The 12,316-nt window shown below is 48.4% G+C and overlaps 5 protein-coding genes across 5 annotated transcripts; 4 read left to right on the top strand and 1 right to left on the bottom strand.

Annotated features, from left to right (window-relative positions):
- Nucleotides 1-3: 3 nt before the first annotated feature.
- N7520_001823 (DNA-directed RNA polymerase core subunit RPB10) lies at nt 4-389 on the top strand (the record flags this gene model as incomplete). The annotated part of the gene is made up of 4 exons (XM_057135758.1): nt 4-39; nt 92-150; nt 202-288; nt 347-389. The coding sequence occupies 4 exons, from the start codon at nt 4-6 to the stop codon at nt 387-389; spliced, it is 225 nt and encodes a 74-aa protein (XP_057001694.1).
- Nucleotides 390-1,244: 855 nt separating this feature from the next.
- N7520_001822 (uncharacterized protein) lies at nt 1,245-3,529 on the top strand (the record flags this gene model as incomplete). The annotated part of the gene is given in 6 exon segments (XM_057135757.1): nt 1,245-1,318; nt 1,373-1,568; nt 1,620-1,721; nt 1,848-1,883; nt 1,897-2,089; nt 2,187-3,529. The coding sequence occupies 6 exon segments, from the start codon at nt 1,245-1,247 to the stop codon at nt 3,527-3,529; spliced, it is 1,944 nt and encodes a 647-aa protein (XP_057001693.1).
- A 1,604-nt stretch (nt 3,530-5,133) lies between these two features.
- N7520_001821 (uncharacterized protein) lies at nt 5,134-6,901 on the top strand (the record flags this gene model as incomplete). The annotated part of the gene is made up of 4 exons (XM_057135756.1): nt 5,134-5,230; nt 5,286-5,393; nt 5,449-5,989; nt 6,040-6,901. 4 exons carry the CDS (start codon nt 5,134-5,136, stop codon nt 6,899-6,901), a joined length of 1,608 nt encoding a protein of 535 aa, XP_057001692.1.
- Nucleotides 6,902-7,664: 763 nt separating this feature from the next.
- N7520_001820 (sterol desaturase family protein) lies at nt 7,665-8,662 on the bottom strand (the record flags this gene model as incomplete). Its single annotated transcript, XM_057135755.1, has 3 exons — nt 7,665-8,217; nt 8,276-8,361; nt 8,423-8,662. Coding segments are annotated over 3 exons (879 nt in total), but the record flags the coding sequence as incomplete, so codon positions are not given.
- Nucleotides 8,663-9,500: 838 nt separating this feature from the next.
- Nucleotides 9,501-11,592, top strand: N7520_001819 (NCA2 family protein; the record flags this gene model as incomplete). The annotated part of the gene is made up of 4 exons (XM_057135754.1): nt 9,501-9,517; nt 9,587-11,119; nt 11,181-11,306; nt 11,358-11,592. 4 exons carry the CDS (start codon nt 9,501-9,503, stop codon nt 11,590-11,592), a joined length of 1,911 nt encoding a protein of 636 aa, XP_057001690.1.
- Nucleotides 11,593-12,316: the final 724 nt, after the last annotated feature.

The raw sequence follows: 12,316 nt of genomic DNA, 5'->3' as shown, positions 1-12,316 counted from the left end.
ACGATGATTATCCCCGTGCGTTGTTTCTCTTGCGGAAAGGTTCGTGGTACTTAAATGATCACTTATAAATCCTCACTAACCATACCTTCAGGTTGTTGGCGACCTGTGGGAGCGGTATCTGCAGCTGCTGGATGAGGGTGTCCCTGATGGGTAAGATCCTCCGCCCTCGTCATTCCCTGCTGATCGCTAATGAAATATCAGTGACGCTATGGACCAGTTGGGCTGCCGCCGCTACTGCTGCCGTCGAATGATCATGACCCACGTGGATCTTATCGAGAAGCTTCTCCGGTATGTTCTGAAGCTTAAATGATACCAATGACTCTTACTGAGTTCCTGTCTTCTTTAGTTACAACTCCGCCGAGAAGGACCGTACCAAGGCTCAAATGTAGTTCGGTTGAACGGTTTCCCTTGATTCTCATGCGATTTGTTTTCTGTGCAAGCCCACGGCCCAGTGAGCACCACACTCGATACATCAGCTACGCCGGTTTCCAATACCCTCGACCAGCAGCGCTAGCTCCCAGCATCCAGCATCGAAAGAGGTTGAAGGAGGATAGGGTGGTCGAATCAATTCCCCCCGGTCCCCTCACTTCCCGTTATTCTTTTTTTTTTCTTTTTTTCAAGTCTCGTGTTGAGCTATGGCGTGGCTTGAGAGCTATCAATACTACACCGAAAGGTGTTGGAAAAAAGCTGGATTTGGTCATCTCCGATAGAATGTATCTTCTCATTCTTGCCAACATGCATTTCGGGAGGCGTTGTACACATCAGGATTTGGCGTCTATGGAGGAATTTATTAGAAAATTCAAGCGATTCATAAGCACATACCTGAGCACAAAGTTATTAAGGTATATTCATAAGATAAAGATGCATTAGGATACCAGTTAAAAGTAATAGAATTGCATGTGAATAATGCAAGCGCCTTACAGCCTGAAATAGACTAGTTTGGGGGCGTCTGAGTGGGGACGAACAAGCCCATGCATGCCTCATCACGCCCCAGGCGCCTAGTTCAGTGCTTTCTCTACTTTTCTCCTACTTTTCTCTCTTTCTGTTGGGTTTCTTTGATTTTCGGCTGGATATCTATTCATCTCGGAGATCTCAGCGTGATTGGAATAGTAGAATATCCAGTGACCAGGCTGATGGGTTTGTCTTGCGGCCTGAGCTTGATGCGCGGGGATCGCGCTCGACTCCTCTTCTCTCCTTCAACTCCCCTACCCATACAATTTTAATTATTCACCAGCTCGGCCATGATGGCCGTCAGGTCGCCGTTGCCGATCCTATCGTATCACGATGCTTCCAGCCCGTATGCTGGGTCGGATTCGCTGTAAGCCCTGTCTAGCTTATAGATGCGCCCAGGTACTTATGCATTCATACATAGGTCCTTTGAAAGTCCTTCAGCCAGTGTGAGGACATCAATGTCTTTAGTTCAAGATGCGGACTCGACCGATGCAACGGATTCCATACCGGCCCCCACGTCAGATGAAAAGGAGGTAGATAAGGGTACACACGGCGAGGGGTCTATCGCAGCGACACCAGTTCAAGCATCAGGGCCATCTGTACAGCCAGGACTTACGGTGAGTGGAATTGGAAGCTTTTGCCATTCATAAATATGCTGATGCGAACAGATTCAAACTACACACCCGCTTAATATCGGCTATAGTACAAGATCAGACGATGATGAGCCACCACAGTCCGTCATACATGCTCCACCAGGGTTCAGGAAATTTGTAAGTCAAGCTCCAATCATTTTTTTTAATAGAATTGTGTTTGTTGCTAATGTCCAGGGAAAGACTCGGGATAAGACAGAGGAACAAGATACATGCGACGACGAATCGTCTTCGCCTGACTCGCAGCATGCCGAGTTGGCCATCCCCGGAAAGGCCAGAAGGGTACCTTTGCAAGCTCCTTTCATTGGCACTATTGAATACACTGACACGATATGATTCACAGATTGGAAATAGTCCCATATCACCACCACCTTTGACAACCACGGTCGCACCCCCAAAGGACTGGTCGGAAAGAGCAACTCCACGAGCCCAGACAAGACATGAGTTCGAGGAATCAGAGCGACGCACACGTTCTAGCAGTTTAGAAGGTGACGAACCATTTTTTAATTCCTGTGATATGTCAACCTACACATCGGCTCACACTTGGATAGATATCCCTGAAGGTACACATCCAGAGCCGATGAGCGAACTCCTCTCCATCCCAACCGTGCACCGACACTGACAAAATATTAGGAAATTTCTCGAGCAAAGATACAGAGATCAATGCTCTGCGAGCAGCTCTGGCAGAATGTTGGACACTATGTAATACGCTGGCTAGTCTTAGTTATATCAATCGAGAACGGCTCCTGACAAGCCACGAAGAAGGGTTGCAAGAGGATGCCTGGAGATGCTGCTGGCGACTTTGTCAGAAGCTATACGATACGCGAGAGGATGATTTTGGCTTGCAGGTCAATCCGACACTCGATCTCTGTCGAGAGTTTTGCCAGGCCCTATTTGAGGTCCGGGTCTGCGACAGTGACCTGACGGACTCAGTGCTCCGCGTGAGCTTTGAGCTAAATAACCACCTTTATAACACACATGACCGGAATTTACCAGACGCCTTCCGGGAGCGGACGTTGGACTTTTATATTACTTTGTGTCACCGGCTCATGAAGCAGCGCACACGCCTGACCGCCACGGACTCGCTTCTCAGCGCATGCTGGACATTGGCTGAAATGCTTTTCAGCATCCGACAGAGTAAGCGAGAAGGAAAAAAGTTGGATGAGGAACTATTGGGATCGGCCATGCAGGCCTGTTGGGAGCTGTCTGATATCTTCCGCGAAGGCTGGTCCCTACATAGTATGCGGAACTCAGATCGGGGCACTCCACGACCCAGCCAGACGACATTTGCCCAAGCCTTCCAACAGGCGGCTCAGCAGTCCGAACTTGATTTTGTCGATGACTCGGGGCAGCTTGGGAATCCGGAGACCCCAACTACCATCTTTGAGGATACGGCAACAGTGTCTCCCGATGAAGCCTCCATACCCAATATCCTCGTCCTCGGCCACGGCAATGTGCATGGTCATGGTTCCCACGCCAAGTGGCCCTCCGGTGCATCCAGCATCTCGGAGAATTCTCGGTCCTCCGGACACACCGCATCATCTGCCAATACGGTGACCACAGTCTCCGAGGACCCAAACTTCACCCGACTCAAGGTGTTGGTGACCAAGGCGGCCATCAACAGTGGGTACCAACGGGGTAATTCTCAGAGCCTGTCGTCCTTTGTGAAGTCTCTCCCCTCAGATGCATTTGGCTCGATGCCCTGGCAGATATCGCTCTTGAAGTACTATCGAAAGCTAGTCGCGTTTGATCCTGCCTTCCGCAGCGTTGGCTCCCAGGCGCGCGTGAGTGCCATTGAAGTTGCCCGGGCTTGCCAAGCAATGCTTCAGAGCGGACAGTATTCCTGGCTGCGTGATCTCTACCGTCTCGTCTTTGGATTCCACATGGAAGAAGCGATGAGTAGAAAGGGGATTACTATTCAGACTTGAGAATCAACAATTTTGAGCCCAATGTTATTTCGGGTCCCAACATTGAATGAAATGGGGCAATCTCTGCCCTTGTAGGAAGCGCATATTTGGTACGGATACATCGTCTAAACATGCAAGTGGAGACAAGGATCCACTGGGTTCATTTTTCTTTATAACCGATTTCGCGACAGCACGTTCGCACTTGAATTGATCATTTCCCGGAGTAAAGAATAACCCCGACGGCTCTAACATTCACTCAGTTGCCGATCCCTCATTCCATAATAGCCCGAGTATATTTAGCGGTCCACGACATGTAGCATGTACGGCTCTGAGACCGAAGCGAACCTCACTCCGTTCAGTCCAATATCAAACCCGTAGATTGTTTGTCCCTCAATCAACAGTCCTGGAGTGGAGAGAGGAAGTCCAACATGTGGATCTCATGAAAACGAAAATCGGATTGGATCAAGATATCTACTAAGTCCAATACATTCTATAGTGGATTAAATCTATCAGCCTGAAAGAATCAGAATCAAGTTCAAATTTAAATTCAGATTCGACTCCTCCATTCCTTACTGAAAAGAAGAATCATGTATTCAATTGGGCCAGTTCGAAGAACTCGAACTCTCTCCCCCGCATATAAGCCCAGCCGGGGAAGAGTCCGACTCGGTTGAAAGTTGAACGCCGCTGACGCCTGTAGCGGGAAGGCTGAAAGTGGAGATGTAACTTCCATAGGATTTAATTTTGTGGGGATATATACCGTTTTCTCGGTCTCCGTGTGCTATGGAGACAATGGGATGATGGTAAGTCGGAATAAGTCGGCCCCGAGTTAGGTATAGAATGGATCGGGACCCGTTGAAGCGATTCGTGGAATTCTCAAATCTGAGACGTTTCTTGGTCCGGATTTGATTGGGGTCTGCATGGAAGGTTGAAAGAAGAGATTAGACCCGATTTCATTGTGTCCATGTCCATGTCCGAGTCCATGTGCATGTGCATGTGCAGTTCAACCTTCCTTGTAGAGACATGCATAACGAGTACTAAAGCACGGTGTTTCGCTAATCAACACATTTCCAAGTGGATCTGTGTAGCGTCGAACGCAGGTGGAGTCCGCATGATAGTAATATTTTAGTTAATGAACACAAAAACCTTTCGAATGTAACATCACGTTTTATGATTTTTGAACAATAACAGGATGTGAGAATACTCTAACCCCTATCTTCCCTATGCAAACATTGAATGTCAATTTCAATTCCTCCCTAACATCATTCAAACTGCTTAGCATCAGATTGGGTAACTTGATAGCTTAGATAGTCTTAGCTCTAGGAACCAATCAGACCAATCAGGCCAATCACCGCCACTCCACCTTGCATGACGCGGAGCATCTCTGCATTCTGTCGCAGACATATTATCGTGTCGAGTGGATGGATGGCGTTCCAGGTGGATCCTACAGAGAAGACATGGGGAGAAACGGAGTAAGAGGCGTATTATGGTGTCTGAAGAAGAAAAAGAAAAAAAAAGCTAATTGAGGTATAAATAGAGTATGATCATCCCTATCTTACCTACTCCGTTCTATACATAATTCCCTTTTCTTTTGGTTTCCAGCTACCAAAGTCTGGTCACTTTTCGTCATGTCGGTTCCCAAGTACGCCGGCATGTCTGGCAACATGTTGTCGCGAACTATCACAGCTACGGCAACTATGGGTTTTCTACTCTTTGGTTATGATCGTATGTATTTATCTCCACTTAAAATTTTCATCAGAAAGCTGATAAGGAAATACAGAGGGTGTTATGAGTAGTATTATTGATTCGAGTGCATTCTTTGAACTGCTTCCCCAATTAGATGGGAACTCGACCTTACAAGGCACAGTCACGGCCCTGTATGAAATCGGTATGTCTCCTGCAGATGAAACAAAACCAAGCACTCAATACCTAATGACGCTCAGGATGTCTTATCGGCGCGGTATTTATGCTCATCTTTGGTGACTGGCTGGGCCGTCGCAAGGCTATCATGGCTGGTGCCTTCATCATGATTATCGGTGTCATTATCCAAGTCACCTCATACGGCAGACATGACCCTATGGTCCAATTCATCATTGGTCGTATCGTCACCGGTGTCGGAAACGGAATGAACACATCTACCATCCCAACTTATCAAGCAGAGTGTTCTCGTACCTCCAACCGAGGTCTTCTTATCTGCATCGAGGGTGGTACAATTGCCTTCGGTACCCTGATTGCCTACTGGATTGACTTTGGAGCATCCTATGGCCCCACTGATCTGGTGTGGCGCTTCCCTATTGCATTCCAGTGTATCTTTGGTGTCTTTATCATCATTGGAATGACCTTCCTGCCGGAATCGCCTCGATGGCTATTTACTCGTGAACGCCACGAGGAGGGAGAAAAAGTTATTGCGGCTTTAGCAGGTCAGACGATCGATTCGCACGAAGTAACTCTTCAGAAGAACATCATCCTGGATTCCATCCGAGCGTAAGTCCATCCTTGGAGGTTCAAAGCTACTTGATCTAACAATATTCCAGTTCCGGTCAGATCAGCAAGAACACCCCCTTCTCCGCTGTCTTCACTGGTGGAAAAACCCAACACTGTCGCCGTATGCTCCTCGGGGCTTCAGCCCAGCTTATGCAGCAGATTGGGGGCTGTAATGCAGTCATCTACTACCTACCCATTCTCTTCAAGGACTCAGTCGGCCTTACTGGCCGCACGCCCACTATCCTTGGTGGTGTGAACATGGTTGTGTACGCTATTTTCGCAACACTATCCTGGTTCCTGATCGAGCGTGTGGGTCGTCGCAAGCTCTTCCTCTACGGAACAATTGGTCAAATGGTCTCCATGATCATCACATTCGCCTGTCTCATCCCAGGAACCACCCAAGCAGCCAAGGGAGCCGCTGTGGGCTTGTTCACCTACATCGCCAGCTTCGGCGCAACATGGCTTCCCCTACCATGGCTATACCCAGCGGAGATCTCCCCGATCAAGACCCGAGCAAAGGCCAACGCGCTCTCAACATGCTCGAACTGGCTATTCAACTTCTTGATCGTCATGGTAACACCGATCATGATCTCGCACATCCACTGGGGTACATACCTCTTCTTCGCCGTGGTGAACGCCTGCTTTTTACCCATAATCTACTTCTTCTACCCAGAGACAGCGCGTCGTTCTTTAGAAGAAATCGATCTGATCTTCGCGAAGGGTCACGTGGAGAATATGAGCTACGTCCGCGCTGCAAAGGAGCTCCCTTACCTTTCTGATGAGGATGTTGAGCGTGTCGCTATCCAATATGGTTTTGGACCAGCTGAGATTCATGAGACGGAGTATGAAGCTAAGGCTAGCAGTTCTAGTGACAGTGTACCTTCAGCACCACCGAAGATTGAGACTGTTTGATGTCAGTGAAGATGCTTCTTTATATAAGATGACCGGTTCTCGTCGCCATTTCCTGTGGGCCCGTGCGAGCATGATGCACGGGCTAGATAATGATTAACGAGTAGCCTTATTTGACACCCATGAAAGAGATTCTCCGGAGGACTGTTAGTTTCAAGTATTTGTCATCTCAGCATGTTTCTAATGTTAAGAGTATATGTGATCTCGCCATCGAGAATGCAATTGAAATGCCGCTTCCAAACTGCTGTTTCTCCCAGCGATTCGCTTGTGTGGATTTTAATCTTGCATACATTAAGTGACTACCAGGTGATTTGGTGCAATGCACTGAGCCAAACCTAATAGCTCGACTTATTGGCTTAAGAGCCTCGGAATCGAGAGGTCACTTGGAACTTTCAATAGTCTATGCGATAGCGCGGATTTATATCGTTAGCATGCCGAACGTACATGTACACTATACGTCCCCATTTCCCAAGCTATGTATAATTACATGCACGTCCATAGTATCTATTGGAGCATTTTAGTGGAGTACGGCATAATACATATTTGATCATGTTGATTTTTATGATTGGATGAACGAAGTTCACCGTGATATTAGTAAGGTACATTACAACGTTGATAAGCCATTTCTATACAGACCGTCACAGCAATGCTGTCAAAAACCGATTGAACTCCCGTAAATGAGATTCACAGTAAAGGGTAAAGGGAGAAATAAAGAAACCAGAGCGCTATTTCAGCGAACTGTAGCCCGAGGCAACAGCCGAAGAGCTCACTGAGCTTTCTTCGAGGTAGCCTCCCGGCGACGCTTAATAGCATCAGGGCTGTATTCGGTGCCAAGAACCAAGTCCCACCAGCGGAAGCTGCTCGAGTAGTTGCCAATGAACTTCTCGTGGTGCAGGTCGTGGTGATCGGCACCCGCCCAGAAGGGAAGGAAGTGGTGCAGACTCCAGGGGAACTCATAACCGCTGTGGGCATCAATGGCTTGGAACAGGCGCAGCACAATCCAGATGTACATGGTGAGAATGTGTAAGTCTCCGGTGACAGCACACCAAACGATCGGGCAGCCAACGGTTCCGAAGCCAAGAATCATAACCTCAATGGGAGAAGCGTATTCGGCGGCCAATCCAAAGGGAGCCGAGTACTGATGGTGGATTTTGTGGATGGCTTTGTACAGAGGGCCCCAGTGAAGAGCGCGGTGAGAGAAGTAGTGCCAGGTGTCTTCCATCACAAAGAAGATCGCGATTTGGAATGCCATAGTCCAGACAGAGGGGAAGGGAATCGAGGTAGCGAGACCAAAGTACTGGGCCATCGGGTGGAAAAACCTAGGTTGGATTAGTCGACTTGCATCACGAGCGCGGACAATTCCCGTGGAAAACCTACCAGATCTGGGGGAGCTCAACGGTGAAGTGACTCAGGAGCACAAACTTGGCGCAGTCCCATTGTTCCCGTAGTGAGGGGATTTTGTTCTGCCCAGACGAATTAGTTTTGATCCCGTCAAGCATGATAGAGTTGATCTCCACCACTCACGTTCTGAATTTTGTATCGGTTGAAGAGACCCATGCTGTCGATGAAGATCCATGGCAGTGACCGTCCAAAATAGACAATCTCGTGCATGAGGAAGGACATGATACCAGTGGCGAGCACATCATTCTGCATCCAGGCGTACCATGCTGCCCACAGTCGCTCTGGAATGTTTAGGCCGGGATTGTGGTTGCCAATCTCCTCGAATTGACCCCAGTAGGTGACCGGTGTTAGGACGGTGGAATTCCTGCGTATAAATTTTAGTAATGTTCAAGGTCAGAGGAAATGGTGTGTGGAGGAAAGGGCAAGGGGGATAACGAACATTGTGTTTCCCGACGACAAAAAAAAAAGGGAAGGAAAGAGAGAGAGAAAAGGAAGGACCCAAAAGATTGGACCTGTAGATGCGAGGCGAAACAAGTATAAAGCCCGCGACCAGTGATTCTCAAAAGTGTTGTAAAATGACTGATAAGGGGGGGAAGAAAAAAGGTTGAAGGTGGGAGTGAAAGCTGGATATAATTTGTCGGGGGAAGGAAGGACAAGCCATTCCCGAAGTGGCGAGACACACTTTATCGTCAGGGGAAAACCGGCGTTTGGCCAGTCACAGGCCAGGAAAAAGGGGCCGCCCAGGTAAGGCCACTGTTGAGCCGATCACCATCCGAACCCCCATTTGCCCCACCCCGGCATAACAGGCATAATAGAGATTTCCTCCCTTCTGTTTGGTGGAAGGCTTGGAATCCCCGATCAGGCCATCTGGGCCAGATTGTTTCCCGAGTCGTCTGATGGCGATTATTAATACCTTTGCTACGGAGTAGAACCTTTAGACTTGCGAGCTACAGCGTACTCCGCAGAGTACAGTACGAGTACATAGTAGTAATTAACACAATCTGATTTTTTGCTGATGTAATCTGCATTTTTACACGTGACCATAGTCCTTATCGTACTGTGTACTTCCAAGTACGGTGTTTGTATGCGGTTTGCCTAGTTTGTCCAGTTTGTCAATTTTGTCCATTTTGTCCATTTTGTATATGACGACATCCACTCGCTAAGGTCTTCTTCCGTTGCTCATTCTTTGGTCGTACGCGCCATGTCGATTGTCCGGGAGTAAGATCGTACGATCTATTAAATTATGGAACCTAGCTGATCTTGATTTTTCTTTTCCGCTCCGAATAGGACTGCCTGCGCTCTGAACATTCAGCTGGATCGTCTCCAACAGCAAATAATTCTTCCCGAGCGGTTCGACACGGCCGAGGCCCCCAGTCACCATGTCCACCGGCTCCAAAATGTGATCAATACAATCTCCGTGACCTCCAAAACACAATCGCTCCTACCAGCTGCCCATCTAGTGGATTTGCTGTCGGATCCCACCCTATCACACCATCTGCTTCCCGGGGTTACCGACTTCAGCTCCGAGAAACATGTCTCGGACTTTCTATGGCTAGTAGCTGCCAAAGCAGCGGTCCAAGCGTCTGGCTTGGTCATGCATACCCTACTAGATCAGACCATCTTACTCCAGGAGGAAATCTACTACTGGGATGAGGTGCTAGGCTCAGTTTGGTCCAGTGGTCTCTATGCCGCGCAAACCTCGCCCGCTCGACTATGGCATTGGTCTTTAGATATTTATACTGACTACAGATCCCATGGAGTCTTCTCTGCCTCCATCCCGAGATCTTTTGCTGCAAGATGGGGTCAGTTCTACCAAGTTGCTCGGCAGAGCTTGCGTGGAATGGAGCACCCCAGCGCGTTGGATTGGTCTTCGCCTATTCGGTCTTGCCGAGCAGAGATTCGACAGAAGAGAGATCGTTTGACCGCCATTAAGGATGTCCACACAAGTAGTCTGGGACTTCTGATGGAACAATGGCATGCCTTTCAATTCGAGGATCTCGCCATCTCTTCGAACTCCTCACCGACACAGTGGCAGGAGACAGTATCGAAAACAGTACACCTTACAGAGGCAATCCTTCAACATGTATTGAAGCAGTCCAATACAGATAAGTTCGAATCAAACGTCTTTCAAGCCGTTGAAAGGGATATGAGTAGCACGCAGATGCGGCTCTATGCCTCGTCCACCCAGGAGCCTACGGATCTGATCCAGCGCCTAATTCAACTTCTCCGTGAGCAGCTGCCTACGCATACGACCTCCATTTCTACGTCAATTGGGAATCACGGACGTCCCTCAAGGATCATGCGATACTGGTTACCACTGTCGGTGGTTTTGCTTTCGAGTAGCATATCATTGAAGGTATTGGCTCGTCATCAGGAGGAAATCATCCAATGGATCAGAAACATTGGCTCCACCATTATTGACTTTGGTGGTAACTGGGTGGTACGACCAATCCACAAGCTCATCGGTACCATAAGGCACGATGAGAAAAGTGAAATCGCAATCATGAGCAAGAAGAGCCTAATGGCTGATCGTGCGAGCTTGGAGCGGATGGTCATTGATTTTGTCCGCGATCGGCCAGACCCAAGCCTGGGGATGCCGACCGCTGAGAGCACGGCAGCCATTGCAAATGCAGTCAAAGAGGGCGATCTGACGCCAGTCTTGAAAGCCTACGAAAGGGACCTACGAGCACCGTTCAGTGGAACGGTTCGAGGCGACCTGGTTCGTACTCTTCTGATCCAGATCCAAAAGACAAAGGTCGACGTGGAGATCGCAATCAGTGGAATTAATTCATTGCTGAAAAGCCAAGAGCTTGTGTTTGGGTAAGTGTCTGGAGTTCTACCTTGCTTTGATCATTCGAATGGCATTACTGATGCTTTGCAGTTTTATTGGTCTCACCCCGGGGATCCTAGTCTCCTATATCTCTCTGCAGTGGGTGGCCGGGCTATTTAGTAGCCGACGAGGCCTGCAACGAGGCAAGAAGCGCTACCAGCTGAGGCGAGGACTACGGTATGCTTTTCTCAGAAACATAGCAATCTTCGGTATACTAATAGGCTACAGAAATGTGACACGAATCTTGACGTCCGCTTCCGTGACCGACGAAGTGATTTCTTACAAGGACTCGGGACGACTGATCTGTGAGGCTGAGTCATTACTCCAGCACGTTCAAGCAGTGTTTGGAGGTTTGGAATATCGGGAATTTAGAGAGGATATTGAAGATCTGTTGGATATCCAGGGGGGAGTTATCAAGCAGCTGCGGGTAGTTGAGAGGATCCGATGGACATATTTCCAATAATCATGTACTAAAACTAGTATATACAGAGGTGACCAGAGACGAAGGAGAGAGAGCCCTGGAGAAAAACACCTTGACACTTCGGTTTTTTCTCCCAGCCTGAAAAGAAAGTTACATGTATCACCACCTCTTCGTCAACCTCTTTAGAAAACCCATGGACTGTTTAACGAATATGGTATTAAAAAGGGAGGATACCAGGTAGCTAAATAATATATGAGCTAACTAGGTATAGTGGACACACCTGCATTAGTTGTTCTAGGCGCCACGCGAAATGCGCGGCGGAAAGCCTCGAGTTATAGAACGTGTTTCTCGATTGAATCTAGATATTGTGACCAGCGGATTATGTAACCCGGGGGGACATCGACCGTACCGTCATCACTCCACCTGGGTGTTGACCACATTTCATATTTCCCCCTCCTCTAACGGCCGACTTAAGGCTGTTTAATCTGATCTGTGAACTCTGCCTGTGGATTTATCCTGAAACTCTTCACCTTGCTTGCCTCTATTTCGTTGGTAGCCGATCTGCATCCTTCATCCGACACTCCTGATACTGTCCCTGGAAGCCCGGAATCCTGCCTAAGACCCAGACGCCTCACCAATAATCTATTGACACTGCAAACCTCCTGAATTCTCGCATTATCGCGTCCTCTTGGTCCAAACAGTATACCTTTAGATCCGACATTGGTGGAACCCGCTACCAATCCGACCGACTCCTATCTCGGAATAT

The sequence above is a fragment of the Penicillium odoratum genome, assembly GCF_028828045.1.
Source record: "Penicillium odoratum strain IBT 22623 chromosome Unknown utg000001l_segment0_segment0, whole genome shotgun sequence".
In the NCBI taxonomy this organism is placed as follows: Eukaryota; Fungi; Ascomycota; class Eurotiomycetes; order Eurotiales; family Aspergillaceae; genus Penicillium; species Penicillium odoratum.
The sequence above is the reverse complement of the archived record's forward strand: the minus strand, read 5'-3'. Positions and strand labels throughout refer to the sequence as shown.